The sequence below is a fragment of the Kwoniella dendrophila genome, chromosome 7 (genome assembly GCF_036810415.1).
Source record: "Kwoniella dendrophila CBS 6074 chromosome 7, complete sequence".
Lineage (NCBI taxonomy): Eukaryota > Fungi > Basidiomycota > Tremellomycetes > Tremellales > Cryptococcaceae > Kwoniella > Kwoniella dendrophila.
This window is the reverse complement of record NC_089482.1, coordinates 339,694-365,662: the sequence shown is the minus strand read 5'-3', so window position 1 is coordinate 365,662 and position 25,969 is coordinate 339,694. Positions and strand designations below refer to the sequence as shown.

The 25,969-nt window shown below is 38.6% G+C and overlaps 10 protein-coding genes across 10 annotated transcripts; 6 read left to right on the top strand and 4 right to left on the bottom strand.

The window, feature by feature from the left end:
• Positions 1-965: 965 nt before the first annotated feature.
• Positions 966-4,161, bottom strand: L201_005368 (uncharacterized protein; the record flags this gene model as incomplete). The annotated part of the gene is made up of 8 exons (XM_066221099.1): positions 966-1,635; positions 1,689-1,963; positions 2,031-2,715; positions 2,765-3,147; positions 3,212-3,297; positions 3,557-3,607; positions 3,671-3,720; positions 3,821-4,161. 8 exons carry the CDS (start codon positions 4,159-4,161, stop codon positions 966-968), a joined length of 2,541 nt encoding a protein of 846 aa, XP_066077196.1.
• Positions 4,162-4,458: 297 nt separating this feature from the next.
• L201_005367 (uncharacterized protein) lies at positions 4,459-5,688 on the top strand (the record flags this gene model as incomplete). Its single annotated transcript, XM_066221098.1, has 7 exons — positions 4,459-4,477; positions 4,533-4,835; positions 4,894-5,053; positions 5,106-5,188; positions 5,269-5,334; positions 5,394-5,527; positions 5,581-5,688. The coding sequence occupies 7 exons, from the start codon at positions 4,459-4,461 to the stop codon at positions 5,686-5,688; spliced, it is 873 nt and encodes a 290-aa protein (XP_066077195.1).
• A 394-nt stretch (positions 5,689-6,082) lies between these two features.
• On the top strand, positions 6,083-9,663 carry L201_005366 (uncharacterized protein; the record flags this gene model as incomplete). The annotated part of the gene is made up of 5 exons (XM_066221097.1): positions 6,083-6,194; positions 6,259-6,465; positions 6,527-8,877; positions 8,943-9,176; positions 9,274-9,663. 5 exons carry the CDS (start codon positions 6,083-6,085, stop codon positions 9,661-9,663), a joined length of 3,294 nt encoding a protein of 1,097 aa, XP_066077194.1.
• Positions 9,664-9,834: 171 nt separating this feature from the next.
• Positions 9,835-11,707, bottom strand: L201_005365 (uncharacterized protein; the record flags this gene model as incomplete). Its single annotated transcript, XM_066221096.1, has 6 exons — positions 9,835-9,897; positions 9,980-10,383; positions 10,467-10,576; positions 10,673-10,800; positions 10,871-10,928; positions 10,989-11,707. 6 exons carry the CDS (start codon positions 11,705-11,707, stop codon positions 9,835-9,837), a joined length of 1,482 nt encoding a protein of 493 aa, XP_066077193.1.
• Positions 11,708-12,145: 438 nt separating this feature from the next.
• On the top strand, positions 12,146-15,027 carry L201_005364 (uncharacterized protein; the record flags this gene model as incomplete). Its single annotated transcript, XM_066221095.1, has 6 exons — positions 12,146-12,238; positions 12,321-12,585; positions 12,651-13,315; positions 13,373-13,468; positions 13,520-13,663; positions 13,723-15,027. 6 exons carry the CDS (start codon positions 12,146-12,148, stop codon positions 15,025-15,027), a joined length of 2,568 nt encoding a protein of 855 aa, XP_066077192.1.
• A 1,320-nt stretch (positions 15,028-16,347) lies between these two features.
• Positions 16,348-18,476, bottom strand: L201_005363 (uncharacterized protein; the record flags this gene model as incomplete). The annotated part of the gene is made up of 5 exons (XM_066221094.1): positions 16,348-16,889; positions 16,968-17,162; positions 17,230-17,751; positions 17,874-18,191; positions 18,287-18,476. 5 exons carry the CDS (start codon positions 18,474-18,476, stop codon positions 16,348-16,350), a joined length of 1,767 nt encoding a protein of 588 aa, XP_066077191.1.
• A 369-nt stretch (positions 18,477-18,845) lies between these two features.
• Positions 18,846-19,633, top strand: L201_005362 (ribosomal protein S21; the record flags this gene model as incomplete). Its single annotated transcript, XM_066221093.1, has 2 exons — positions 18,846-19,442; positions 19,586-19,633. The coding sequence occupies 2 exons, from the start codon at positions 18,846-18,848 to the stop codon at positions 19,631-19,633; spliced, it is 645 nt and encodes a 214-aa protein (XP_066077190.1).
• Positions 19,634-20,028: 395 nt separating this feature from the next.
• Positions 20,029-22,043, bottom strand: L201_005361 (uncharacterized protein; the record flags this gene model as incomplete). The annotated part of the gene is made up of 3 exons (XM_066221092.1): positions 20,029-21,345; positions 21,399-21,530; positions 21,585-22,043. 3 exons carry the CDS (start codon positions 22,041-22,043, stop codon positions 20,029-20,031), a joined length of 1,908 nt encoding a protein of 635 aa, XP_066077189.1.
• Positions 22,044-22,545: 502 nt separating this feature from the next.
• Positions 22,546-23,516, top strand: L201_005360 (uncharacterized protein; the record flags this gene model as incomplete). The annotated part of the gene is made up of 4 exons (XM_066221091.1): positions 22,546-22,672; positions 22,810-22,880; positions 22,971-23,166; positions 23,281-23,516. 4 exons carry the CDS (start codon positions 22,546-22,548, stop codon positions 23,514-23,516), a joined length of 630 nt encoding a protein of 209 aa, XP_066077188.1.
• Positions 23,517-24,173: 657 nt separating this feature from the next.
• On the top strand, positions 24,174-24,855 carry L201_005359 (uncharacterized protein; the record flags this gene model as incomplete). The annotated part of the gene is made up of 3 exons (XM_066221090.1): positions 24,174-24,416; positions 24,628-24,744; positions 24,835-24,855. 3 exons carry the CDS (start codon positions 24,174-24,176, stop codon positions 24,853-24,855), a joined length of 381 nt encoding a protein of 126 aa, XP_066077187.1.
• Between the last annotated feature and the right edge of the window lie 1,114 nt (positions 24,856-25,969).

The following is a 25,969-nucleotide window of genomic DNA, read 5'->3' as shown; positions in this document are numbered from 1 at the left end:
TCACGAGCCCGAAGGCAGCAGCTACTACTATTCGTTCTATAGCAAGCTACCGGAATAAAACCACTATCCGAAGTCGTCATTTTGACTGGCTGGCCGGCACCTTTTGTTTGTTGATGATGTCTGCTTTGTTCTGATAACCCAGTTATTGGACGATCTGCATACCCATATAAGTCTGCTCGCCTTCATAGAATTATTGATTGAACCCAGTTAGACTCAATCCCACAAGCTTTCAGGGTGGGACCTGTTTTGTTTCATTCTGTGCATTCACATTACGGTACGTCTTGTCGAAGTTTGATCAGACATTCTCCGCGATATATGAGTTTCTCAATTTTCCGGCAGAAGTTCAGTTATTTATTTCAAACCGTTTGACCGAAATCACATTTATCAAGGTATCTTCGAAACTAGACAGAACAGTTCCTTTCTGCGTATACATATTTTCAGGATTCTCCAATTGACATCTCCGCAAACAAAACGTTACAGATATTTACGATTTACCTTCAGAGGGGATGTAGATTGTTGTTGAGGACAACATACGGCAAGAAGGGGTTACGGATACAACCTACATTGTCGGTTATTCCTTGACGTTTCCTGACCATGTTCAAAGGAGGTGGTTCAAGACTCTCTTGCTTGTTCGTTTGAATGTAGAAGGCGCATATTTGACTTTTGGAAGATGCGTCATCTATCGTAGTAGATGTGCACAACGAATATTGTGATATGTTACATGCAACAGCAATTCGACGATTCGCTTCTCCTTCATAGGACATAGCCTTCTGGCTAAGGCGTCATACGAACAGTGTTATACATAGTGACCTTCTCTTGTTCCGTTCGTTCTGCTCATTTCAAGAACATAGTCAGGCGGTGACCATTCCATCCCTCTTCCTCCTTGCTCCATGTGAACTGAATGAAAAACATCGGGATTCGTTATGTCTTATGCATCACACATGCTGCTCAATACAGATTGACAGCTAATACTGCCTATGTCCCCCTCTAGAACCCCACCCATTATCCCTCCTTTCCTCCCTCCACTGGTCCCTCCTGCGCTCTCCTCTTGGATCTCTACCTTCACTTCCTTCCCATGATCTTGACCCCAATCGCGAGTCGAGATATCCCTGCTGATGATACGCATCGTAATTCTGTTGAGGATAAGCTGGATATGGTTGTTGAGGATAGATATCATATCCCTGTTGCGGCTGTGGAGGTGGCATGGGTGTCGTACTTCCTATTGCGATCGGTGGAGTTGTACCTCCCACAGGCGGTGTGATACCCCCAACTAAACCCTGTAGAGAGGTTGGATTTAGACTCGCCATCAAAGCTTGTAACTGTTCATTTGGTATTGGTAACACCGATGAAGCGGCCGGCTGTATTGTAGGCGCAACGGGTGGAGGGGGAAGAGGTGGAGTTGGTGGTCGATCTGACCTAGGTGCAGTTGGAATTGGTGCAGACCCAGACATTTTACTACAAATGAATACACCTAAAAATACCGAGGTTGATCTGCCTTCTTTAGGTAAGAAATATCCATCTATCAATTCTGTAAATTCAGGTGAAGGATCTTCTGGTCTTAAAGGTATGAGATATAACTCTTTTGCTGCTCCTGCCGGCGGATGTTTACCGTATGGTAAATAAACAGCATGTCGACTATCATAGGACGATCAGTATGCTAATTGCACAAAGTGTTAGAATTCACTTACTCTTTGCCAATATGATATTCAACCATTTCTTCCCATGTCAATATCTCTTCATCTGTGGCTTTTGAATCTAGACTAAATGCTACAGTAACCAACTCTCTTGATGGATTCAATCGCATTTCACTGATAAACTGTAAAGATGTTTTGGTTGGGACCCGACCTGTGATCTCGATTGTTTGGTGAGGTAGTAATAATTTCCAGTCGAGAGTTGGAGCACGACTAATCAGACGTAATGACATTGGTGGGATATGTTTCGAGGGTGCAGCGGGATTAGTTATCTATTACATTGTCTAGATTAGCTCGATTGACTGGATAATATACAAATCGCATTGTAGATAAACTCACACCACCTGACCAGAGTATCTCTTTTGATTCAAACACCTCCATTTCACTAGGCTGTGTTTCTTCCACCGGTTTATCATCTAACCCATCATCGATTTCCATGTCACCATCTAGATTGATTATATCACTTAGATCCAGATTTGTCTGATCGAAATTCGAAATTGTCATTGAATCATTTTCTTCATTTGCCTCTTTAGTCGGTGTAGTACCGCTCCAAGCGGAATGAACGAAAGTTTGCCTTAAAGGTGAAGAGACATCGATCGAGTTGGATCTTTGTGGTTCAGCTTTGAATTTAGGTATATCTTTCGTTATGGGTGATTTTTCCGGTTCAGGTTTCTTCAACCGAAGTTCTTGTTCTAATCTATCTTGTTCAACCTTTAATCTATTCAATTCTTCTTGTTCAGATAATAATTTCATTTCTTTCTCACGAGCATTTTCGACCCTTTCAAATCCATCTCTACCTAATCTAATTGAAGAAGATACCAAATCATCTGACTTGGATTTAACAGTTTGCTCTAGGACTGCTTGTTTAGCCCTCTGTATAGCTGCTAATTGTTCTTCACTTGCTAAATCTGCTGAAGTCAGTGTGGCTATTTGTATAGGTGATAGTGTATGAGAAGTGATAGATGATATGATATCTTGTCGTAAGCCTTTAGCAATTGAGGATGAGAGTAGGTTGAACTGGGTTCTAAAGTCAAATGATCAGCTTTGTGCGATAGAGGGAATAGCCAACTCACTTATATCGGTTTCCCGCAGTCTCTTTACCATTTATGCTTTCCTTGAAATGAGTGAATATTCCCTCTTCAACCTTATTACCAAACTTCTCTGCATCTTCATCATTCATACCTTCGAACAAGCCTTTGAAGAGAGGCGCTAATTTCTCCCTGACATACTTTCTCATCGGAGGTAAAGCTCCTCCAGCTGAAGAAGGTTTTCGTTCTACCGAGGTTTGTCTATTTACCGTTAAAGATGATTTACGTTTGTTGTCTGTTGATGGTCGAGGCTTTTTGTTTGGAGGTGGGGTGGCATGAACTGAGGATTGTCTTGAAGAAGATGTTGCTTGATCAATTTCAGCTTCTGAGCCTGAATCATTGTCTTCTGATGAATGTGATGGTGTAGCCTATATTCGAATGTATCAGCGATACGATCAATCGATGGAAGACCGAATTGTCAACTAAGCTTACCTTTTCAGATTTAGGTTGCTTACGCTTTGCAGGTATTATTCCTGGAGGAGGGGAAGGTGATACGAAAGTGGATATATCGTACTTGTCTGAGCATGATATGCAACACATAAGCCAGTGTACCTGCAAAGAATCACAGTCTCGAATATCGACGATATGTGGAATAAAAGCCTCTTGAATATGTAGGATACAGAGACAGTATCCTGTCGCACGCATTGTACCAGTGCAGCAATACGACATTTGTGTACCGATATAATCCATCGCCATGAAACAATGAGGACACGGATAAAATGGATGTACTATATACATATCTACAAAATAGGGGTGAAAAGACGTTATACAACTTACATGTAGTTCTTTTGCTTGTACTTTGAGTACATTCGTCACAGATGTATTCATCTGTAAGATTGAAATTGTCAGACATCGTGCCATCCAAATGAACAGTCACTTGAGTGAACGTACGGATCTTTTCCGCTTCATCGTCTTTTAAATCGATACAACTGAAGTGAAACCTGAACAGGAACAGACAAGTTAGCTATGTAAACCATGATTTACCATTCAAAGAATGAAATGTTCAAGAACACTATGTCATACATGACACGATAAACTTACCAATCATTACATTCTCCACATTCGATCATACTACCTTCATTATCAGTCTTACAAACACAGTAAACCTCATTATCTACCTTTTTCTTTCCTTTACCCTTTTTAGAATAAGTCGTGGGTTTCGCGCTTCGTCCAGGGGTTTCTTGATGTTGAGGATTCACTTGGGCTTGAGCTTGTTTAAGCAAATATCGTTTGGTATCTTCCGCTTCTAAAACCCTTTGAGACTTTACCCTCGTTCGTCCTGTAGTTCTTGGTGCTATGGGACTAGCTTCCACACTTGTATTGGTAGCAGGACTTCCGCTGGTACTCGCTTCCGGATGAACAGAAGATATTATCTCGGACATGTTTCGCTCTTCAAGATACTGAGATAGACGAGTAAATGAGGAATGTAATGTTTATAAATCCACTAAAGATCGCTAAATTAGCTTGAGAAGGTCCGATCACGAGTTATAACGGTGAGAGGTTGATTACACGTGGCAATATTTGACTCAAATAAACCGTCTTCTGGGGTGAGTAACTGATAACTGATAAGCCCCACCGTACAAGCTGTGCATATCTCATCGTCATCAACAAATATTATTCTACCTCCATAAATAAACCTTTGTTTACTACTCCTTTACCGTTCATTCATAAGATACAGAATGGCATACAAACCATCAAGTGAGTGTCTCAGCGGCGAGTACATGACATACAGCTGATGGTCACGAGTTTCTAGACGACCCATTTGCGGACTCACAGCATGCTACCCTAGATACCGATCCATTTTCGGATCCAGCTAAAGATCCATTTTCACAACCTAACGAATCATCTGTATCTTTCGGTGGTCAATCCGGAGGTGGAAATACGACGAATGCATATGGTGATTATAGGGGATACGGTGGAAGTGGAGGGACAAGTACAAATGATCATTCAAGAGCAGCAGAATTGGAAAGAAGAGAAGCTGAATTAGCAAGAAGAGAACAGGATTTAGCTAGAAGAGAGCAAGAATCAGGTTCATATAGGAATAATTGGCCTTTCTGTGAGCTAAACATTTATTCATATAGACTGACTAGCTGATATGTTGAAATGATATTTAGTTTACCCTATCGTACATTACGATCCAAACATTATAGAGGAACCAGCAAAAAGACAGACTATAACTTTGATAGGTTACCAGTGGTATGCTTTAGCTGCAACTTTACTTCTTAACATGTTAGGATGTATATTCTTGCTACTTGCCGGTGCATCGGAAGGAGGGTAAGCCTAAACCTGCGTGACCTTTACTCTTATAGCTTACAACTCTTTACAGTGCCGACTTAGCAAGTTCAATTAGTTACGTTGTGGTAATTGGATTAGCATCTTTCATCCTTTGGTTCAGACCGATTTATTTAGGTTATTGCAGAACAGAAGGAAAGACAATGGCTATCTTCTTTTGTAAGTCTGATTCATTGCTGACGGAGCTAACGAAATAGATATTTATTTCTTATTCGGTGGTTTCCATTTATTGTACTCGATCTACATGCTCGTCGGTATACCCTGTAAGTTACTACTCTATACTACTCTAGCGACTCTGAGTTTATGCTCATGGTGTTTGTAGCTACCGGATCTGCTGGATTGATCAACACCATTGGAATGTTTACACAAGGACATATCTTGGCCGCTGTATTTGGTATTATTTCAACTGTTGGATGGGCATTCCAAGTTTTAGGCGGTGGTTTCCTCTACAAACGTGTAAGTTTACTTTCTTTGCCCGCGAGTAACTTTTTGCTAATTTGCTCTACTAGGTATGGGACTTCAAAAACGGAAATGGAGACATCAGTATGGAGAATGCTACTAGTCAACTCAAAGCTAGTTCGATTAAGACTATTGTCTTGCATCAAAGTAGAATGTAAATGGGCCCCAGTTTTGTGATATGGAAGGGGAAGGAAAAGTAATATATGAATACTCTATCTAATTATCTAACTTAGTGAATAAGATCTTGATGCCATGCATAGACTGCACACAGTCACTTGAAAGGCTATGCATTTCATTTTGTGATCTCTCATACGATTTACACTTGGATGAACAGTGTCCTCTCATATAGGGTGGAATGTGCCGTACGGTGAAGGTTGAAAGACGTAAACAAGCGACACGTGGCTGATTTTCCTTCTCCTAATTGAACAACAACATTTAATGTCAACAAACCGGTGATATTATCTGTGCATTCCTTCTTTATATTGTCATACTGCATGTTGCATACATATATACATACATACATCATCGTCATCTCTAGCCAGTAGTTTCACCATGTCAGCTGAAGCAGGTCCTGGACCGTCCACAATGGCTTCTTCGTCTATGGTACCTACAGCAGCTAGATTGAAAGTGAAGAAGAGGATTGTGAATTTGGTTAATCCAGCAGGTAAGCTGGGATTGGCTTGAAACAACGTCTTGGCTTGCTAGCTAATGTATTCATGATTTCACAGATCCTCAGGAATTCTCAACCCAGAGTATCTCACCATCTACCTCACCTAACGTATCAGTCGAGATAGAAGAGCATGGTACGAATGAAAAGAAAATCACACCTCACACAATGCGATTTTCCGAAACCACCCAAACATTCACATTCAACTCCACTCCAGGTGTGAAAGGTATCCTCAGATCTACAGGTACACCCGGATCAGGCAATGGAGGTAAGCTTTGCAATGTTTGCATGAAGATGCGAAACTTATGCTGATGCAACTATAATGCTAGTACGGTTCTTTCCCAAAAACAAATTTAGGATAATTACACCTAATGCATCTGTCCATCAACCTACACCCAAGCCACCACCTTCACCTACGAACTCATTTTTCTCACAGTTATTAGCAGTCACTATACCTTCCATGTCACCTAGAAGAGGATCAAACTCAAATTTAGATGAAAATGGTAAACACGCAATAGGGAATGAAAGCTGGGAAGTACCAGGACAAGAAGGCGAAGTATCATTGATTGCATCTTCAATCGCATCCAATGACGAATATGGGTCGAGGAATCCAGATAATCATTATGACGAGCAAGTCGATGAAAGAGAGATAGAAATGAGTATAGATGTTGATGGTGATGTCTCTTATCAAGATGAAAGAAGTGTAGACGAATCTTGGAATGGTCAACCTGAAATTCATTGTTCACCTTTATCTTTACCTAATACAAGTATAGATCGAGGTAATAGGAATACATCAAGGGATACGAGTTTAGTCGGATTCGAATTACCTTCAGCTGAAATGGATTATCCTGAAGATATGTCAAATTTACTCTCAACTAAATTTCAACCTGCTGAAGATTTAACTTCTTTCTCTATGAACGATTTACCATCTTCATCAACTATAATACCAGGTGCAGCTGATTTGAGGCATAGTCAAACTTTGTCACCCATAAAAGAAGATATAAAGAATAGTACAGAAGATGAATTTTGGAATGTGCCTCCTCCCCATGTGGATACCTCGATCATTTCGGAAGAGAATCAAGATTTAGGAGATTTATCAAATCCTACTATCCGTCGACCACCATCAACCACAATCTCTAATCATCAAGATCAGACTATCAGTCCAACCCCAGTTGGACGACCATACAACACTTCATCGATATTCGCTGATATGTCAGCTGAACAAGCTGAATTGACATGGCCATTAACTCGACGCAGTGAAGAAGATGATTTAGATTCAAATTATCCATCTCCAATTAAAACCTCCCCTTCTCCGTCATCCTCCAATGTACAAACTCCTAAAGCGCCAAGTGCAGCAGGTGATATAACTCAATTCTTTGATACCACAATGACAATGTCATTTTCATCACCCACGTCAACACCTTCCCCATCAGCCATTGTATTACGGTCACAAACGCATAATAAAGATCTACTTATACCTACAAGGAAATTATTTGAAGCTCAGGTATCTCATACATCAGCTTTAACAGCTGAATTGGAACTATATAAAGATTTAGCTAAGAGGTTACAAAATGAAGTCATTGAACGTGATGAATGTTTAGCAAAATTGAATTTAAGAGCTTTAGATGCCGAAGTTTTATATAACCAAGTTCGAGATCTAGAAAGAGAAGTGCAAACCCTTAAAACCAGAAAAAGTCCTTCACCTAAACCTTCACCAACTCTTAAAGCTGGATTGAGATTAGATGGAATGTCAGATAGGACTATGGCTGCTCAATCTGAAGCTAAAGAGCTAGAAATTAGATTAGCTAAAACTTTGGCCGATTCTGAAGATATGTGCAAGCAACTTCAAGATCTTCAACTGGAGAAACAAAAAGTCGAAGATGAACTGAAACAGATACAACAGGCGAAACAGAGTCTGGAAGATCAGGAAAGAGATAGATTGGTAAAGGATCAAGGTAATTCGGATGAAATACACAAATTACAACAAGAATTGGAAAATGCCCATGGGAAGATCGAAGAATTGGAATACATCAACATGGACCATGACGATTATATAGCAGTCAAACAAGAACTTGAAGATGCACTCAGGAAAACCTCGGAAATGGAAAATCAACAAGGTGATTTACAAGCTCTACAAGCTGAGCTTGACAGTGCTCACAGACAACTTGATGAATATGAATTAAGAGAAACTGATATAGAAACTGTTCGAGAGGAATTAGAAGAAACAGCTAAACGACTTGAACAGGTCCAACAAGATCTGGAGGAAGCAAATACTTTACTTGAAAAGTCTCACCAAAAGGATGAGGAGATATCAGCTTTACGTGCTGAACTTCAATCAGCACATGACCAACTTGATGAATACGAAGCCAAACCTCCTGTCCTAGAAAATAATCCAATGATGCAACATGAACTAGATGAAGCTAATGAGAAGATAGCAGAGTTGAAAACACACGTCAAAGAGTTGACGGAGAACAAATTAGTAGATGAAGATGAAATCGAAAGCCTAGTTCAACAAGTCGATAAGTTGAAATCGTATAGAAAGAGTGAAGACGAAATGAGAAAACGAATGAATGAGATTGAAAAGAGATTAGAACTTGAACAGAATCGAAGAGGAGATTCTGATGAAAGATTGAGAGAGGCCGAGGAACATATCAATGTACTCGAACAAGAGAACGAAGGGGTAAGTTGTGGTTTCGCTTTTTCCCTTGGACAGGTAGCTGACTTTGTTAATTTGTTTAAAATTAGCTACAAGAAGACTTACAACAAGCTGAAGAACGGCTTGCTCAAGCTCAAAGCAAGAAATCAGAATCGGATAATACTTATGTATCTGAGATGAAAGAGGAAATCAAGAAATTAAGATTGGAATCATCATCAAAAGATTTAGAAATACTAAATTTACAGAGGAGAAAAGTTGAATTGAAAGAAGATAGAGAAATGTTAAATATAGCTTTGGATTCAAAACAACAAGAACTTGAATTGGTAAGTTGAGTTCTCTTGATCTTTATGATTTTATATAGATTGAGTATTATATAGATTGAATGTCCATGCTGATTTTCATTGCTTTGACAAATTATAGATGAAAAGGAAATTCGCTGTTAAAGGAATAGCAGGATCGACACCTTTAGGTACATCAAGAAAAGTCAATCTGGAATCTTCCACAGCCACTCCACTAGATAAGACTGTATCAACTCCTTTACCTGGTCATCAACGTAGGATTTTAAGTACAGGTACAGGTATGCAAACTAGAAGAAGAAGTTCCTTAGCTCTACAAACTCCTTTACCTAATGTTCCGAAAAACATCCCCTCTAATACAACTTTGGAAACTCCTATGCCAGGTAATAAGTATGGAATCCAATTACATCCTTCTACTAAAATAACGACTAGGATTATGAAAAAGGTAGAAGAAGAAAATGATAAATTCCCTTCCATGAACGCTTCAATTGGTAGGAGGAGGGAAAGGATGTGAGCGTGATAAAGACTGAAAAACCTGGATTTGCTATCTTGTATTCACTTATAATTATATACCCTCTTTCTTCTAATTATACCTGGTTTGTTTATACCATAAAGTAATGCATGAATGTGGTTAATCGATAAAATATACACATTATATCCTGCTTCAATCATTGACCAAAACGAATTATACTACATTACTGGCTTTACCCAATACTGTAGGTACAGAACTCGGCGGAATGAAACCAATCTGATGATAGGATTATTGCGTTAGCTAGGACCCTCGAACGGATTTACACCTCAAACTGAAGCTGAAGTAGAGTTTGACTTACCTCAGTACAAACAGCGGTTATCAAACTTGGTGGAGTAACATCGTAAACCAGATGTAATGGAGTTAAATTATTTATTTTTGATGTTTGTATATTTGATTTTGGATTATTTGGATTAATTAATAACTGATCAACTTTACCTAATTCATTAGTTGATACACCATCTAAAACGACTTTTTCACCAAATTTATAAGTTTCTACACATGCTACAACAGGTACTCTATGTTCTTTAGCTAACATTGATACGATTGCTGTACCTGATCTAGAATATAATGCACCATCTGAATGTAATGCTGAACCACCTAATAAAACTAAATCTGCTTGTGATAAAATTGATGATAATAATGGTAATAATATATATGTACATGATATTCCTGCTGATGATAATGCTTCAAGTGATTGTTGACCTAAAAATGAGGATTGATGTTAATGATGATGTAGATTTTTTTATGATTTGTTCGTGTCATAAATGCGCCATAAGTGGACTTACCTTCCAATAAAGGCCTTGAATCGACTACGACCACATTGAAACCAGCTCCTGGATCAGAAGCTTTCATATCCCTATGAGCTTCAAGTAAGACTCTTTCAACGACCGAGGATCTATAAGTTGGATACACATTGAAGTCTCAGCATATCTACCCCTTGAATACGTCGAAAATTTATTGATAGCTGTTATATGAACATGCATAGACTTACCGAGCATAAGTCACCACAGTATCACCATTTCGTATCTTCTCTTTGGCATTATCCGCAATGACTTTATCGGCAAACTCTATTCTATCTCGAAGATATAACCCTATAGCTTCGACTAGATAGTCTTTTTGCTGCAGTGGCATACACAGTCAGCTCTTCGCATATGAATTATGAGTGTATCATTCAAATTCCTAAACTCACCTCTGCTTCTGATCTATCACCTTGTTCACCTAATCTATTAATTTCAGATTTCAACCACCTGCCAAACGTTACACCATGTCAGCCTAAAAACTAATACATAGAATTCCTTCCAGCTTACCTGATAGCATTACCACCTCCTACACCTTTAGGTCTACAAGTTTCCAGCCAAGCAATCATAGGACTTAGGTAAATAGGTAAATCTTTCCATAAAACAGCTTGATCTGGACATTCATAATCTCTTATAACTTCTCTAAAAGCAGACATCATACCCATTGTTCTTGCATTTGAACCTCTCAATTGACCACTTGACATTAAAACACCTAATTTAATTATAATTGGATGCAATTTACCCGTTGTCAACGCTGCTGATGTATCAGGAAATTCTTGTTTAGGTAAATGTGAAAAGAACAGATTTTGTTGTATTGTCGATAATGATAATGCTGATGGCTCTGAATAATTATTTGGTCTTTTTGGTATTCCTGCACCACTATGACTTGGTCCAGCTCCCGATGAAGATCCTGACTGATGATGTTGTTGAACGGTTTGACCAAATGTTGAGCCTTTTCTTCCACCGTCTATACCTGAATTTTGTGTGTTAAGAGAAGGTCTACCTCCAATACCAGCTTCATTGGAACCAGGTACGTCAGACACAGCTCTAGCAGCTACAGCAGCAGCTCTTTTCTCTTTCTTCAAATCTTTAGCTGATTTCACTTTGTCCCCTGCTCCTCCGCCAGTAGCAGCCTTTTCAGGCTTAGCATTTTGTGTGGGTTTCGGTTGTTTAGGTTGCTTATTTTGAGAGCTGGTCGCTGAAGATTCTGAAGGCGTTTCGTTGGCCATTTTGGATTAGATCTTTAGAAGTAGCTACACCGCAATTCGAGAGAGTTATCTGGCCTGTTAAAGTACAAAAGAGAGAGAGGGGGATGGTGAACTTCAATGTTCTCGGTTTCAGGTTCAGCGACTCGAATTTTGGTACAACCAGGACAACACCACGTGGCAGAAAATGAGCGGGACCAAATTTGTTTTGGGTTGTTGACGCTATGATATCTATGATACGTTTATGAAATATCTTTTGAAATCCAGCATTGATTGTTACAATATATCTCTGTTTGAGAGTTGATCTCGATCTAGATTAGTTCGCAAAAACGACTGAATCAGACGGTCAGGCTGTATCAGGTAATACCGTCACGACTTTGGCGTTAGGGGGCAACAACAAAATCATTTCTCGCTGATGTTGTGAATAACCGAAACCGAAAATCGAAATATATCCTACACAAGATGTCCACCACCTCATTCACCTCAGTCGAGGCTGTCGACGAAGCCAACAGGCTCATGACTTCAGCTTTTGGACCTGGTGCCCCTGTAGAAGCTGTATGTCAACCAATTCGATCAATCGCAACTCCAAATCGTAAATTTGAGGATTATGCTAATAGTCCGAACCATACATCCGTAGAGACGAAAATGTCAAGAACATCTTATAACGTTACCTTCTTATCCAGATTATCAAAATAAAGCAATGTTTGGTACTTTCATGTTTAAACTATTTGGGGAATTTGAAGATTTGCAAGATTCTGCTATAGATGCTTTATTGGATTTATGTGAAGATGAAGATGAAAAAGTTAGAATTATAGGCATAAAAGGTTTAGGTCCTACAGGTAAAGCTGATCCGAGATGGGTAAGGGGAAATACCGGCGTTTTACTACAACTTCTTGCCTGTCGTGAGTAAGCCTCTCGCAGATTTTGATGTAATCCTGATGATCCACGGGCTGAATGATCACTGTAGAGCCAAGAGAATTAAAGTATGTCAAGGAATCGTTACAAACTCTACTTTCAGTTTCTCCAACCGAAGTGTTCTCAGTGATGATGGATGATTGTAAAAATTCGGAGGAAGAAACTGGTGCATCAAGAAGAAACATCTTAGAGTATATACAACATGACACCGCACAACAAAGAAAAGAATTATTCGAAACGGGAAAACACATAGAAGCTGAAAATATATTGAGAGAGGGTTTGTTTGATATACAACAAAATGCAACTCAAGAAGAGAGAACAATTATATTAGGCATATTAGAACCTATGTTTAGCGTTTCTACTGGTATAGCTTCGGCAGAAACTAAGAAGAAATACGTTAAAGCTTTGATCACCTCAATACCGCCAAAATCACCTTCGGAGCAAATCCAGCCTCTAATAGTGAAATTTAGAAATTATATAACCAAAACATCACCTATAGATTCTAGACTTGGTATATTATTCATTTCTAGGTATGGCGAATTTATCGTTAGTCAGGCTTTAGGGAAGAACGATCCCACGCCAAAATGGTTATTGGATAAGCTGAAAGAATGGACCAGCGCGGCAGTAGATAGATGGTCAAGCGGAGATAATGATAAGGAGTTAGGAGAAAACAATTTATCCCCTTCTTTCGTCAAGACTATTCTTCCGACCTTTCTTGTAAGTCAACATCCCGCTATTCCGATATGACACTCGCTTACAACCGAAGCACTCCAGCGCGAATGCAAAAACCTTTATCGAAGAAAGGATTTCACAAAAGCCGGAGATCTTATTGAAGTGGTATTATATGCCATCTACCGCTTCACCACATTTGTAAGTCATTTTTTCAGTAGCAGGAAGAGATCCGTATTGATACACCAATAGCATGACAGTAGACGTGAGCGAATAGATCGATCAATTGAGAAAGCTCTTAGCGATTTAGCTGAAGAAGCTGGAGAAGAGGAAAAATACACGCGAAGAGGTTCCGTTGAGAAAGAGAGATGGGCTAATATCGTCGATATGGCTGAAGTAAGTGTTATAAATCCCTAGGTGTGATCTTGGTGAAGCAGTTCTGACAGCTTATACAGATACTCGCCGACTACAAATCGGACATCATAACCATACAACCTTCTTGGAGAGGTCATTCAAACCAAGCTGGACCGTCATCTAACAAATCTCTTTCCAGTCGACTGGAAAACTCCAACAATATACCGCAAAGAACAGCTACACCACCTAGTGGACCACGCGGTCTAAAAAATGCTCAACAACCACCATCTGGTCCTAGGAATGGCGATGCAGGTCCGTCATCGTCCATCTCAAGAGATCCACCTTCTGGTCCGTCAAATCGAGGAATTAGGAAACCCTCTCCGTCTGGACCATCCTCAAACTCTCGGAATGACACTGATTCCCTCAAAACACCTGGATCACCCGAAAGGAGACCCAAATCACCAGAAAGAATAGCCTCCTCCACTATATCATTTCAGCAAAGATCGAAGCCAATATCGAATTTGCCTCCGAACCAGTCTGACAGCCAAGCTGTACAACCCGAAATCCCAATCGCGCAGAATCCTGAACAAACTCCCAAACCGCTATCCCTTGCTGATCGTCTAGGTATACCCAAATCGAACTCGACGAACTCGGCCTCAGTAAACAAACGACCTCGTGAAGTTGAAGGACAAATACAGTCTACCAAAGCAAATAGCCCATCCGATAAATCGAAAGTGGAAGAGAAACCATCGTTATTTTCGAGGCTAGGATCGAGAGATGGTGATTTACCGATAGCTAAGAAGGTTAAAGAAGATTTAGATTTGCCTATACAGCCGCCTTCAACAGTCAAAGAGGAAGTCAAAGTGTCAAATGGCAAATTATCGTTATTTGAGAGAATCAATAAAAAACCTTCTTCTGCTTCCAATACTCCGGAACGGCCAATCTCGCCGTTCGCAAAACCAAATCAAGGTTTGAATATCTTAAATCGATCATTTACATCCTCACCTCAAATACAACCTCAAATACAGCCTAAAGAATTATCATTCCTCTCAAGATCAACCAAACAACAAACGGAAAACAATACGACACCTTCAATAGCACGTAAAGGTTTTTCTATCCTTAATCGAGCTTCTTCTAATTCGTCCTTGAACTCATTCGCAGAAAACCCGACTTTCCAAAAACCACAACCAGAACCAGAACAACAAGAGGAAGTTATAGTTAGGAAAGGAAGAGGTTTTAGAGCTAAAACACCAGAAGGTTTTGATATTATAATGTCTGATAGTACACCACCACTTACACCTGATATATCTGGGTTTGCGACCTGTGGTCCCAGCTTAAATAATGGATTTGGTGGATTTAACGGAATCAAAGGTAGAAGTAGTTTCGGGAGAAACGGTAGAAGTTAAGTGCTTGGAGCGCTATCCTCGATCGTCAAAATTATTCATATATAATATCATATCAACCTAACATAGCATATGCATACAGTACATATCACATTGCATTTGGAGATGAGCAATATTATACATCGTTTCCACTGGTTATAAGCATGTGTGATCAGTAAAAATAGGACCGTGGACATGGTGATACAACAATGGGTCATGGGTAGCATAGATGACTGGGCGGAAAAGAGTGTTGCTGTAGTTAAAGTCCCCCCCCCCCCCCCCCTTTATTGGTTAACGCTGTTTTTGTGTTTACAGTAGTGGCAGATTCACGGGCAAAGTAGGAGATATTTTCTCTAGATATTGGAGAGAGTCATCTTATGGCTCCTATCTATAAATTCTATCAAGCTAGAGTGGAAAGGATGTACGGAAAGTTTTATCGCCTTCAAGGTGTTTTTCCTTTTATGCAATCAGTTCTTCAATAAGCTGACTTGTAATATGGAAGCTAGACATTCAATACCTACATTGTGTATTAAGAACGTTCGAAAGTACATCTTATTTGTTTACGTGACTCTTGGAGATTTCGTTAGGTTGATGAAGCTGAAGAGAAAAAAAACAAAGAATACTGTATGCATAAACGTTCTTGCCTTGGCTTTGTTTTGCGGGAACCAGAGTTTGGATTCTTATTGGATTTTTCAATTCGTTATTCCTAAACTCAATGATAGTTGAACGTGTATCACACTCGCAGTATGAACAATTTTGAGTATATTTCGACCAAAAAAAAACAGATATAAAAAGCCTCTTCATATTTCAAGACAAGTCCTTTGCATTTTACTTTGTCAATACGTCAAAAACAAACCTACCGAACAAGAAAACATTCTCTTCCTCCCATTCGTCAGTATTTACCCATCTTCACAATATTTAAAAGAGCAAGAAACAACATGTCCTCCATTAAAAGTAGAATGTCTAGCAAAATGAGTTCAATCATAAGAAATCAATACAAACCATTCTCACGCAGCAAATATACCGCTCCTTACCCGTCGTACAGGTCTACACTCCAAACCCTGGTTACTGACTCAGCTTCCATTGACCCTACTTCCGCCAGTAGTGAAGACGCCAAAGCTTACACAACCACAGAAGCTGAAATAGTTGAGATCAATTGATGGGTCTAGAAGCTTGTTCTATTATCTTACCTTAGGACTTCCATTGGAATCAGACATGAGACTTGACATTACTCGAATTCGTAATCATAAACAATCAACAACGTCCCTTCTTGACCAGTATGAGAAAACCCAAGATGTCATGCATTTCTTCAACAGTAGGATTACAATATCTAAAGTTCATCATTTATTCGTACAATTCAGATTGGCTAACATTCTTCACAATTTGCTTCTGTTCCTTTTGCACGATGCTCGATGTTTTGTCAGATTTCTGAGACACCTCTACCCAGCCCCATTTCCTAGTCAAAACACCTTGCATTAAGCCAAAGAAAACAGCCATAACTGTACTACTCATTATGATTACATTATAAGGCATTGAGAAATCAGGTGTTGGAATATCTAATAATAATCTATTTGTGTAGATTCTCTTTCTACCTGTTCTTCTCGGATTATATCCAGAAATTTCACCTTCTTGTTCATTTGAGTCGTAAGAGGAAGAGGATGTTTGTTGTTCAGATAAAGTATCTAATAAAGTTAAAATACCAGAAGAGATTTCAATACCTCTTTCGGCGTCTGGTCTATGTTCTGTATATTTTAAAGTTAATTTTGAAAATGGTATTCTTAATATCAATTGTGATTTTGCGGGAATCGTTAAAGTGAAATGTAATGTTGTCGTTGAAATTGTAGGTGGTTTAGATGGATTATAAGATAGATCTTCTAATAATTCAGCTGACGTGAGGCAAAGCATTAGCTTAACCTCCATCGTCCACCACAACAGAGTGGAGCAAGCATTCAAACACAGCTTACGTCTTTTCTTATTCTCAACAAATATTTCAATTTCACTCATCCAACCTTTCACCCACCAAGGCCAAATTTCAGAGTATATTGCTCTCCGTTCGATATTATCATTATTTATTATGGTGATTTGGAAAGTACCATCAGAAGCTAATTTATCAATCACCGTTCTGGTAACAGTAATTGGTGGAGGAGGTATATGTCGTGCTATGGAATTTTCCAAAAATATATCAGCTAATCTGTTTTATTGCCAGGAATGTGTAGCTGAACTTACGATACTGAAAACTATTTTCCCCATTCCACCAAAACTCGATATTCTGTCCAGTCAAATTCTTATCTTTCAAATCCCACTCAACTACATCTCTGCATTTCCCATCTATCCATCTTTGGGATTTTCGACCTTGAGGACTCGTTTTCATATTATCATTCTCTGTAATTAATCTTAAAATCGATCTTTGTGATTCAGGAAATGGATTAGGTATTTTCTTTCTGAATATCTTTTCTATCGAGAAATTTCGATTTCTTTGATTATCGTTACCGTTACCATTAACATTATTTGAAGGTACTAAATCGATTATACCTTCCCACCATCCTTTCCATCTACCCTGAGCGTTTCTATCCGGCATTAAAACTTCAATACCTTCAGATTGTGATTCCCAACTAAATATTATACCTGGTTGTGATAATAAAGCAGATAATCCTGATATACCTTTTGATGGTAATAATGATAAGAAAGGTGTTAAATTTTCTGTACACAATTGTGATTCTGGATGTGAAAGTAAGAAATGTGTTGTATCTGTCAAAAGAGGTAAACGCATTATAATTAGTAAGAACCACAATTAATCGATTTTTAGCGTTATCATGAAGCGTGAATATAGCTGAGCATTATTTGTTCATGAACATTCAAGACAAACGTACTGTCAATTTTCCTTTTTTGTGGATAAATTCCACCAAAATCTCTTGTATTATCACCTTTATCCTTTTGACCTAAACCAGCACAAAACAATCCACCTAAAGCATTCGTTACTGAATTCCATCTTTCTTCTACATCATTACTATCTTTTAACCAACCTCTAATTTCACCACCTCCACCAGAAGATTCATAGTTTAATAATCCAGATGAAGAAGATCTAGCTTGATCCCATCCTGAGGTAAACGATATCGTTAATTCCGAAACGTTGTTCTTCTCTAATGGGAGTAATAATGAAGGAGGGGTCAATGAATGATGTGATTGAGCTATGGTTTAACGTGATCGAAAAAAATTAGCTATATATCGGGACAACATACACCTGATAGTCAACATTCAACACCGAAATTTGTCTATGACTTACATATCCTCGAGGATGTGCCGGACGAAGAGAATGTCGTTTCAAATTCGAAAAGCACTGACATCCTACCATCAGGTAAAGGATGGAGTGTTAAAGATTCGGAGAAAGCATCTTCATGCTTCGTTATCGTCTGCTTAGATACAGCCGCATAGATAGGAGCCAGCAGCAGTAGCCTAAGAGAGCTAAGCAGCATCTTGAGCGTTACACGTCCTTGAATTACAGACTACGGACCAGAAAGCAATTAAGAAAACAAAGAACAAAAGTAAAACACGTCCCAGAAGTTGAATGGTGGATGTCCTCCACCCAAAGGTCATTATCGTTGTAGCGAATATTTATGATTTGAATTTATGTGTATTTATCCCAAATCTCGAATAACCGTTTAGACTTTCCTATCTTTGTCTCTATCATTTCAACATCTTGAATTTCGAGATATATCAATAGTTAATAGTTGAAATCAGATAACGATCACTATTAGTAGAGCAACATTAGATTCAAAGAAGACTCACATACCGACTCACTCTGATCTCAATCATCGTGAATCTCCTGGACGCTTTTCTTCGCAATGGCATTCTTATTTCGAACGACTTTACGTGCAACAGCAAGTTCGTCAAAAAGTGTATTACCTTCTTTTATCAATATCAACACATCAATACGTTTAAATTCTACTTTACCTAATACTTCAGAATCTTCATCTTCATCTCCATCTTCATCTTCCAATGCACCATCGACACCACCAACATCAGGTCAATTATTTTCGAATTTGAGTGGGACGACAGGAAAGAGGGATTTAAGAGAAGGATTTAGTAAATTAAGATTTGATCCTTTAATCAATTCTTCTTCTCTTTCTCAAGACAATGATGAAGGTGACAAGATATATGGAAGTAATAGTAATAATAATTCAAGTGAACGTGAAAATTGGTGGATAAAAGCTTCAAGAACATCTCAAGATCTAGGTGGATATCCAACTAATCAATCTACAGGAAGAAGTATTTTAGTTACTAAGAATGGTGAATTCTTAACTGCTTATAAAAGATTACAAGGTTTATTGAGACAATCAAATTTGAAAAAAGAATTAAGATTACAAGAATTTCATGAAAAACCTTCAGTTAAAAAAAGAAGATTATTATCTGAAAGACATAGAAGAAGATTTAAGGAAATGGTATGTTTTGTTTTATTCTCTTCCATCATCTTCTTCCCCTTGATACATGTGAAAGAGCATTTCACTCTTAATCGAATAGTCGAAAACTAGGTAATATCATTATTATCAATATTGTCTTTACTGATCGGTCATTGCTCTTACAGGTACGAGCTAAAGTACAACAAGTTGTATCGATGAGAAATAGAGGTTAGAAAGTTACACGATTTAATTACTTTAGCGCATCATATCAGCATTACATGCATTACAAATATCACCCCACAAGCCATGCTCATCGAGATATAAAGTTCGTATCAAGGTTTATTCACACTCGCAATATATTACTATGCATACACACCCAAAGATGATACAACATATATCTTGTTCAAGATACGTTAAAGTATATGTACAACTATGAATATGAGAGAGGTAAAGCAAGAAACTGTGTTTATTGAATGTAGCATTACCACAAATTCTAAGACTGTTGAACCTCGATTTCGTTCATCCATCTTGAGGCTGCTTGAAAGATTTAACAGACATGGAATTGAGTCATCTAATGTGAAGACACATCCGATGATTGCCTCTATTTATCTGCATTTGATTTTGATGACTACTCATCTCTTAATTTGATTCTATCATTTATTGTCGATGAAACATCTCTTTGATCACCTCTTTTTTCAGTTCTTCTTCTTTTATCAATTTCATAAGCTTTAAAAGTTTCTTCAGCATCTTCTGAAATTCTCCAATTTTGAACTGGTAAATTATATTTTGATGATAATTCTTCTTTCCATAAAGGTAATGTAGGTTCCCATAATGGATGTACATTTGTTGGATCTACAGGACATGCCCAAATATTTCTATCAACTTCACCATATATACTTTCAAAATCTTCTGCGTTTCCATCCTTCATGGCAGACGTTATATCTATAAACCCTAATATATCTGAATATTTTTCGCAAAATTCTTTAATTAACTCATTATATCTATTAGTCATTTTAACTCTTATAGGTAATGTACATAAAGGTGGATCATGTGCTAATAATTCTAGAATAGGCGTTTTAGCTGGACTTGATGAAGTTGTAGATCCTTCATTCGTTGGCGATTTGGATGATATAGAAGATGATGAATATATAGAGGATTCCATAGTCTCGGCCAAATTTGCTGTACGTTGAGAATCGAATAAAGTTGAAGATGAATGTTGAGACGAAGTTGTGCTTGTGGAAGAGGTTGGACTCACAGAAATACTTGCGGTAGTATCTGAAAGCGATAGGGTTGAAACACCAATATCTAATTCGTCATCACCTATATTTGCATTTTTTGATCTTGGTGAACCATTTCTTGCCCAAGGTGTTTTGGATCCATTACCGCTATCTTCTTGATTATTGGTATGGTTCGATCTCTCAAATGCCTTTTGAGCCTTTGAATGATCTTCTTCTAGTCTTTCAACGTATTTTTCGGGTATTCTAGGTAACAGTTCATCTTCAACTAAAGGTGGTAATGCTGCAGCAATTAGAACTTTTGAAGGTGGAGCTTTACGTCTTATACTACTTGATGAAGCTGTATTTGAAGCATTCTCATTTTCAGAACGTCGTTGTTCCGCTAATTCTGTTAATCTTTTTCCAACTGGCCCATTTACAATTTCTCGTTCTAACCATGACGTATATGCTCTTACTACACTTTCAACAAATAATTCTGGTCCCAATGCAGGTCCACGTGAGGATGTCTCTGTCGCTGTTGCAAGCACGTTGGAAGATCGTCTGGAGCGCAACTGATTATTATTCGCTGTGACTTCGGTACTGTCATCATCGTCACCATCATCTATTATTTCTGTTAAGTCTGATGAAGGATCATTGGAGGATGCTGGAAATGACAGATGCGATATTGGTTTGTTTGCTAATTGCCAAAGATAATTGATTTGTAAATCGACCTACGAAACCTGTAAGCTCATTATCAATTTCGACAAATGGCTGTTCATCTTACATTCCCGAATATCAACATAACCCATCTTCCTGCAGAAGGCATATATGCATAAGGAGGCGGGGCAAGAAGACCGTTTATTATCGGTAAGAGATCTTTCGATACTTGCTTTATAGAGTTTGGGTTGTTCAGACCCTACATGTACAAGTTAGTCAGATGACTACCTTTATAATAAAGTCTCCAACTCACCTTTGCTGATGATCCCTTAAACGTCTGTACTCTGACGCTGTCCTCCCTTAACAGCTTAAAAGGTCCAACAAAACTATCTCCATATACATATAAAGAAGGACTCGATGAATAACCATTTATGTTTCCATTATCCCGACCATTGATTGATGAAGATGGAGTTGATCTGTTACGACTATCGTTTCCGGAAGTAAAGGCATTCCCGTAACCGTAACTATTCTGACTGGGTGAATTGACATTGTTGAAGAATGATTTGCTTGGATGAGATGATGAGGAAGGTGATGCATTCCATGGTGTTCTAGACTGACTTCTGGTAGGTGCAGATTGATATGTTCTTGAGCTTGAAGGTGGTGTACTTGGTGGATCAGTCGTTCTAGATGAAGAAGGTGAAGAGGATGAAGGTGTTGGTGATGGTCTATTTCGTAAATGTGGTGGTACGTAAACGCTCTTTGTGGATGCCATTATGACTTGAACACTTTGTGCTATATCATGGAAGATACAATGGAGATTTAGCAGTGAAAGTCGAGGAGTAAAGTATTATATGACAGAAGTTGAGTATTTTGTGTTGTGCTGTTATTCTCTCAACAAAGATAAGCAGGTCTGTAACAACGTTTGATGGAGATTCATTAACACAACTGAAATATAAAATGTCGTAAATATCCAAGCTTGACAACCACAACCACGAGCAGGATTCCTTTGGATTTGCCACCATACACGCTTCCGTCGGATTGTAGCTCTTAAAGTGGATGAGCATATACGATCTATATATGTGGAATGCCACAAACGGGAAATTTAAGTGTTAACTGTAAGTCAATCGTCACCGTTTACTATTGTCTTTTCATCATGGTCTTTCACCAAAAAAGTCTATTTCTATCAGATTCTTATCATTAAAATCATATATTGATAAACAAGACTATTACATCAAATTTTCATCACAAAAGACACACTGAATACCGAACACACGATGTCAGCTTCAACTCCATTACGAATTGCAGGTGCAACAGCAGCAGTAGCAGTAACAGGTTTCTTAGGTTATGCAGTTTACTTTGATTACATGAGAAGAAATTCTCCAGAATTTAGAAAGAGTCTTAGTGGGTATCTTCATTCGTTTCATTGTACGAGAAGGGGAAGAATCTAAAATCGAGAAAGACGAGTCTGGTAAAATTTTGGGAAGAATCAATTTTGAAATTCAAATACTGATCGTTGTATTGTTATTCATGTAAAATAGAAAGACAACATAAAAAATTAGCTGTAGCAGCTGAACAACAATCAAAAGCTGAGAAAGAGAGAAACTCTAAAGTATGTTCAATTTTAACTTTACGACAATCACAAATGTGGTTATTATGAAGATTATATATTGATGAAATATAACCTGTTGCTTTTGAATAGGCACTCAAATTAGCTCTCCTCGAGATTCAACTTGAAGCAGCACCATCTTCACCAGAACAACAAGAAGCATATTTCCAAGAACAAGTCGCAGAAGGTGAAAAATATGCTGCAATGGGTCCTGAATATCATGTTAAATCAGCTTCACACTTCTATAGAGCTTTAAGAGTTTACCCACAACCTTTAGAACTTTTAGGTAGTAAGTTAAACTATCCATAAACTCATTCTTTCGTAATATAGTCGAATGGAAGGCGAATGTGCTTCATAACACCCAGTTACGTTTCATGCTAATCTCTCTTCCTTATACTCGTAGTCTACCAGAGAGTCGTTCCAGCACCAGTATGGGCACTCCTCATTGAACTTACATCACTTTCTGGTGCTTCAGCTGCTTCAGGTCCTGGAGCATCAACTGCTATTCCAGCTCAACCTCAAGCTTCAGTAGCCGATATCGATGATGCTTCTCCAGTGACAGGTGAAGTTCCAAGTCCAATCAGTGCAGCTAGTCAAGGTAGTGGAAATGAATGGGAAAAAGTAAATGAAGAAGCTTAAATATGATTATAGCATAATGGCGGAAAGGGCGGGGAAAGGTGGTATGAGCATAGAGATGTGCTTAGCAGACAAGATTTCGGATAATCAATGAGCAGGAATTGTCCTTTTTGGGTAGCGCTGATGCTTCATAACCAACATAACAGTATACATAATATACCATATCATACTTCGTATTCTTTGATCTATAGGATAGTATCATTTATTACATTTAATTCCAATATTCACAGCTCATGTATCGAATCTTTCGTTTGAAATTGTGATTTACGTAATTTGGCGCAGTTCACAGGTAGCACCGGTAATGTTGATGTTTATGTGTCTTGGCAATCAGCCAAAGCGATGTGTGTTCTTTAGGTATTGCAGTTGAATTACACATTTTGGCTTTATATATATTCTTTGATACTTGCGTGAATCACTGCGACTTTATTCTTACATATATATCATTCAGCTATTTCGCAACCGCTTCGTTACTGCATACGCCCTCTCGTTGAAGTCAGTGTCACCTTGTCTTTCCTTTCAAGTGGAATTCAATAGCCGAAACAGTTATAGGAAACTTGAGGATTTTAGTAGATACGACGCGATATCTTCTGCCTTCTAAGCTTTAACACATCACAATCCTTCAATCCATCTAAACATTCTTAGTCCGAGCCTTCCACTACAATGGGAAATTGTTTTTCAGACCCATCACATAAACCAAATAAAGGTCAGGGGCAGAAATTGGGATCTGCACCTGCTAATGCTCAACCTCAACCTAGCTCACAGATAAGACCCAATCAGACGCAGAAGAACACGGATCCGCCAAGGACTCTAGGAGGTGAGAATGGTACAACTATCGATGGTTTGAATGGTGGTGGTGATCCAAGAGAAAGGGCTCTGAAAGCTGCTGAAGAAAGAGCTAAACTTGTGAGTGAAATAACTGTTGTATGTAGTGGACGCAATAGAAAAACGGCAGAAGGTGCTGTCGACAAAGGATTCCCTATCGGAGTGTGATATGTTGGGTGCAACAACACTGTATAGTATAATCACTATCGGAGAGGACAACTAACCTAGACAATTTGAGAACACCTTAGGCTATAAAGCAGTGCTGACGTATACTTTTCTTGACCTCGTTCAGGCTCAAAGTAAAGGTGTAAACGTATCAAATCCAAAAGCAGGTCAATTATCAGCGAAATTAGCTGCTGAAAATAGGAGTAAACCCAGTTCACCTCCACCGAATGACAATAGAATGATGGTGAGCTCAGCTTTCTCTTCTCTCAAACTACAAATTCACAGCGATCTATCGTGTAATGAAATGTCTAACTAATGGAGACTAATCTTACAGGATCGAGGTGAATGGAATTAGGTATTTAGTAAATTGGAGGATGTTCCGTTGCGCGTAGAAGGCCGAGAAAGGGAGAACAGTCGTGTTAGTAGACCACAATATCTTGTTCTATGTAAACAGTATCAAATATTTAGTTGCTGTGGTTCAGCTGCTGTTTGCCTTCATGCCTACTACAGTTTAGTATCATATGAAGACCGACCGCATAGATACATCGAAATCACTATGAGGTGAACAATTTCGGGAAGCCGCATGAGCTGCAATCTGTTATATCTAATCTATACCCTATCCTGTAAGATCTGTACCATTGGAAATGCGTCATCTCCGTACTCCGCCAAGATATCTTATCTTTTCACGAAATGATCCTGCTTGCAATCGAAAGGAGGTGTATGTAGCTTTAGTGACATCCCTGCTCGCTTCGTATGTAACAAACACATCGATCAAAGGATAGTCGGAAGTCCTCGGGTTGATGAGAGAAGTATAATCTCATTGTACAGATGAACAAGCTGTATTTTCGAATATGTATATGTATATATGTATATATATATACATTGTCACATGAGCTTTTCTCCCTTCTCTTCCGCTTTTCTTATGAATAACTTATCCTCCGTATCTACTCAGCTTTCAGAAGGAAAACAATTACAGTTATCTGTTCCACTTTTATTCTATCTTTTTCCAATCTGTTTCTTCTATCTTTCGTATTCCTCGGTGTGATTCAGGTGAGTACCACTATCTATGTCTATGATGATATTGGAAATGTCGGAAATTCGGTTCCCCGCCGGTCACATCCGGATAAACAGGGCTCATTATTTCGGTTGTACATGATCGTATTTCAAGTGCTTGTCACTCGTGTGGTATGAGACATTATAAATTACCTTTATTAACCTGGATCACATCATTCCTCATTACTACCTGTTCTTCTTTCTCCTTCTTTTCTTTATCAACATCACCTTACGCTGATATCATTTACAATATCAAGGACTGACATCGTTATCATAACATCAGATTAGTGTCCATCAAACCAAAGGATACACAAGATAACACACACTGACATACACACACACAAAACGGCCTTCTCCGATTACGATTTATTCCTAATACCGATTAGAATCCTCAAAGGAATTAGCGGAGCACCGAG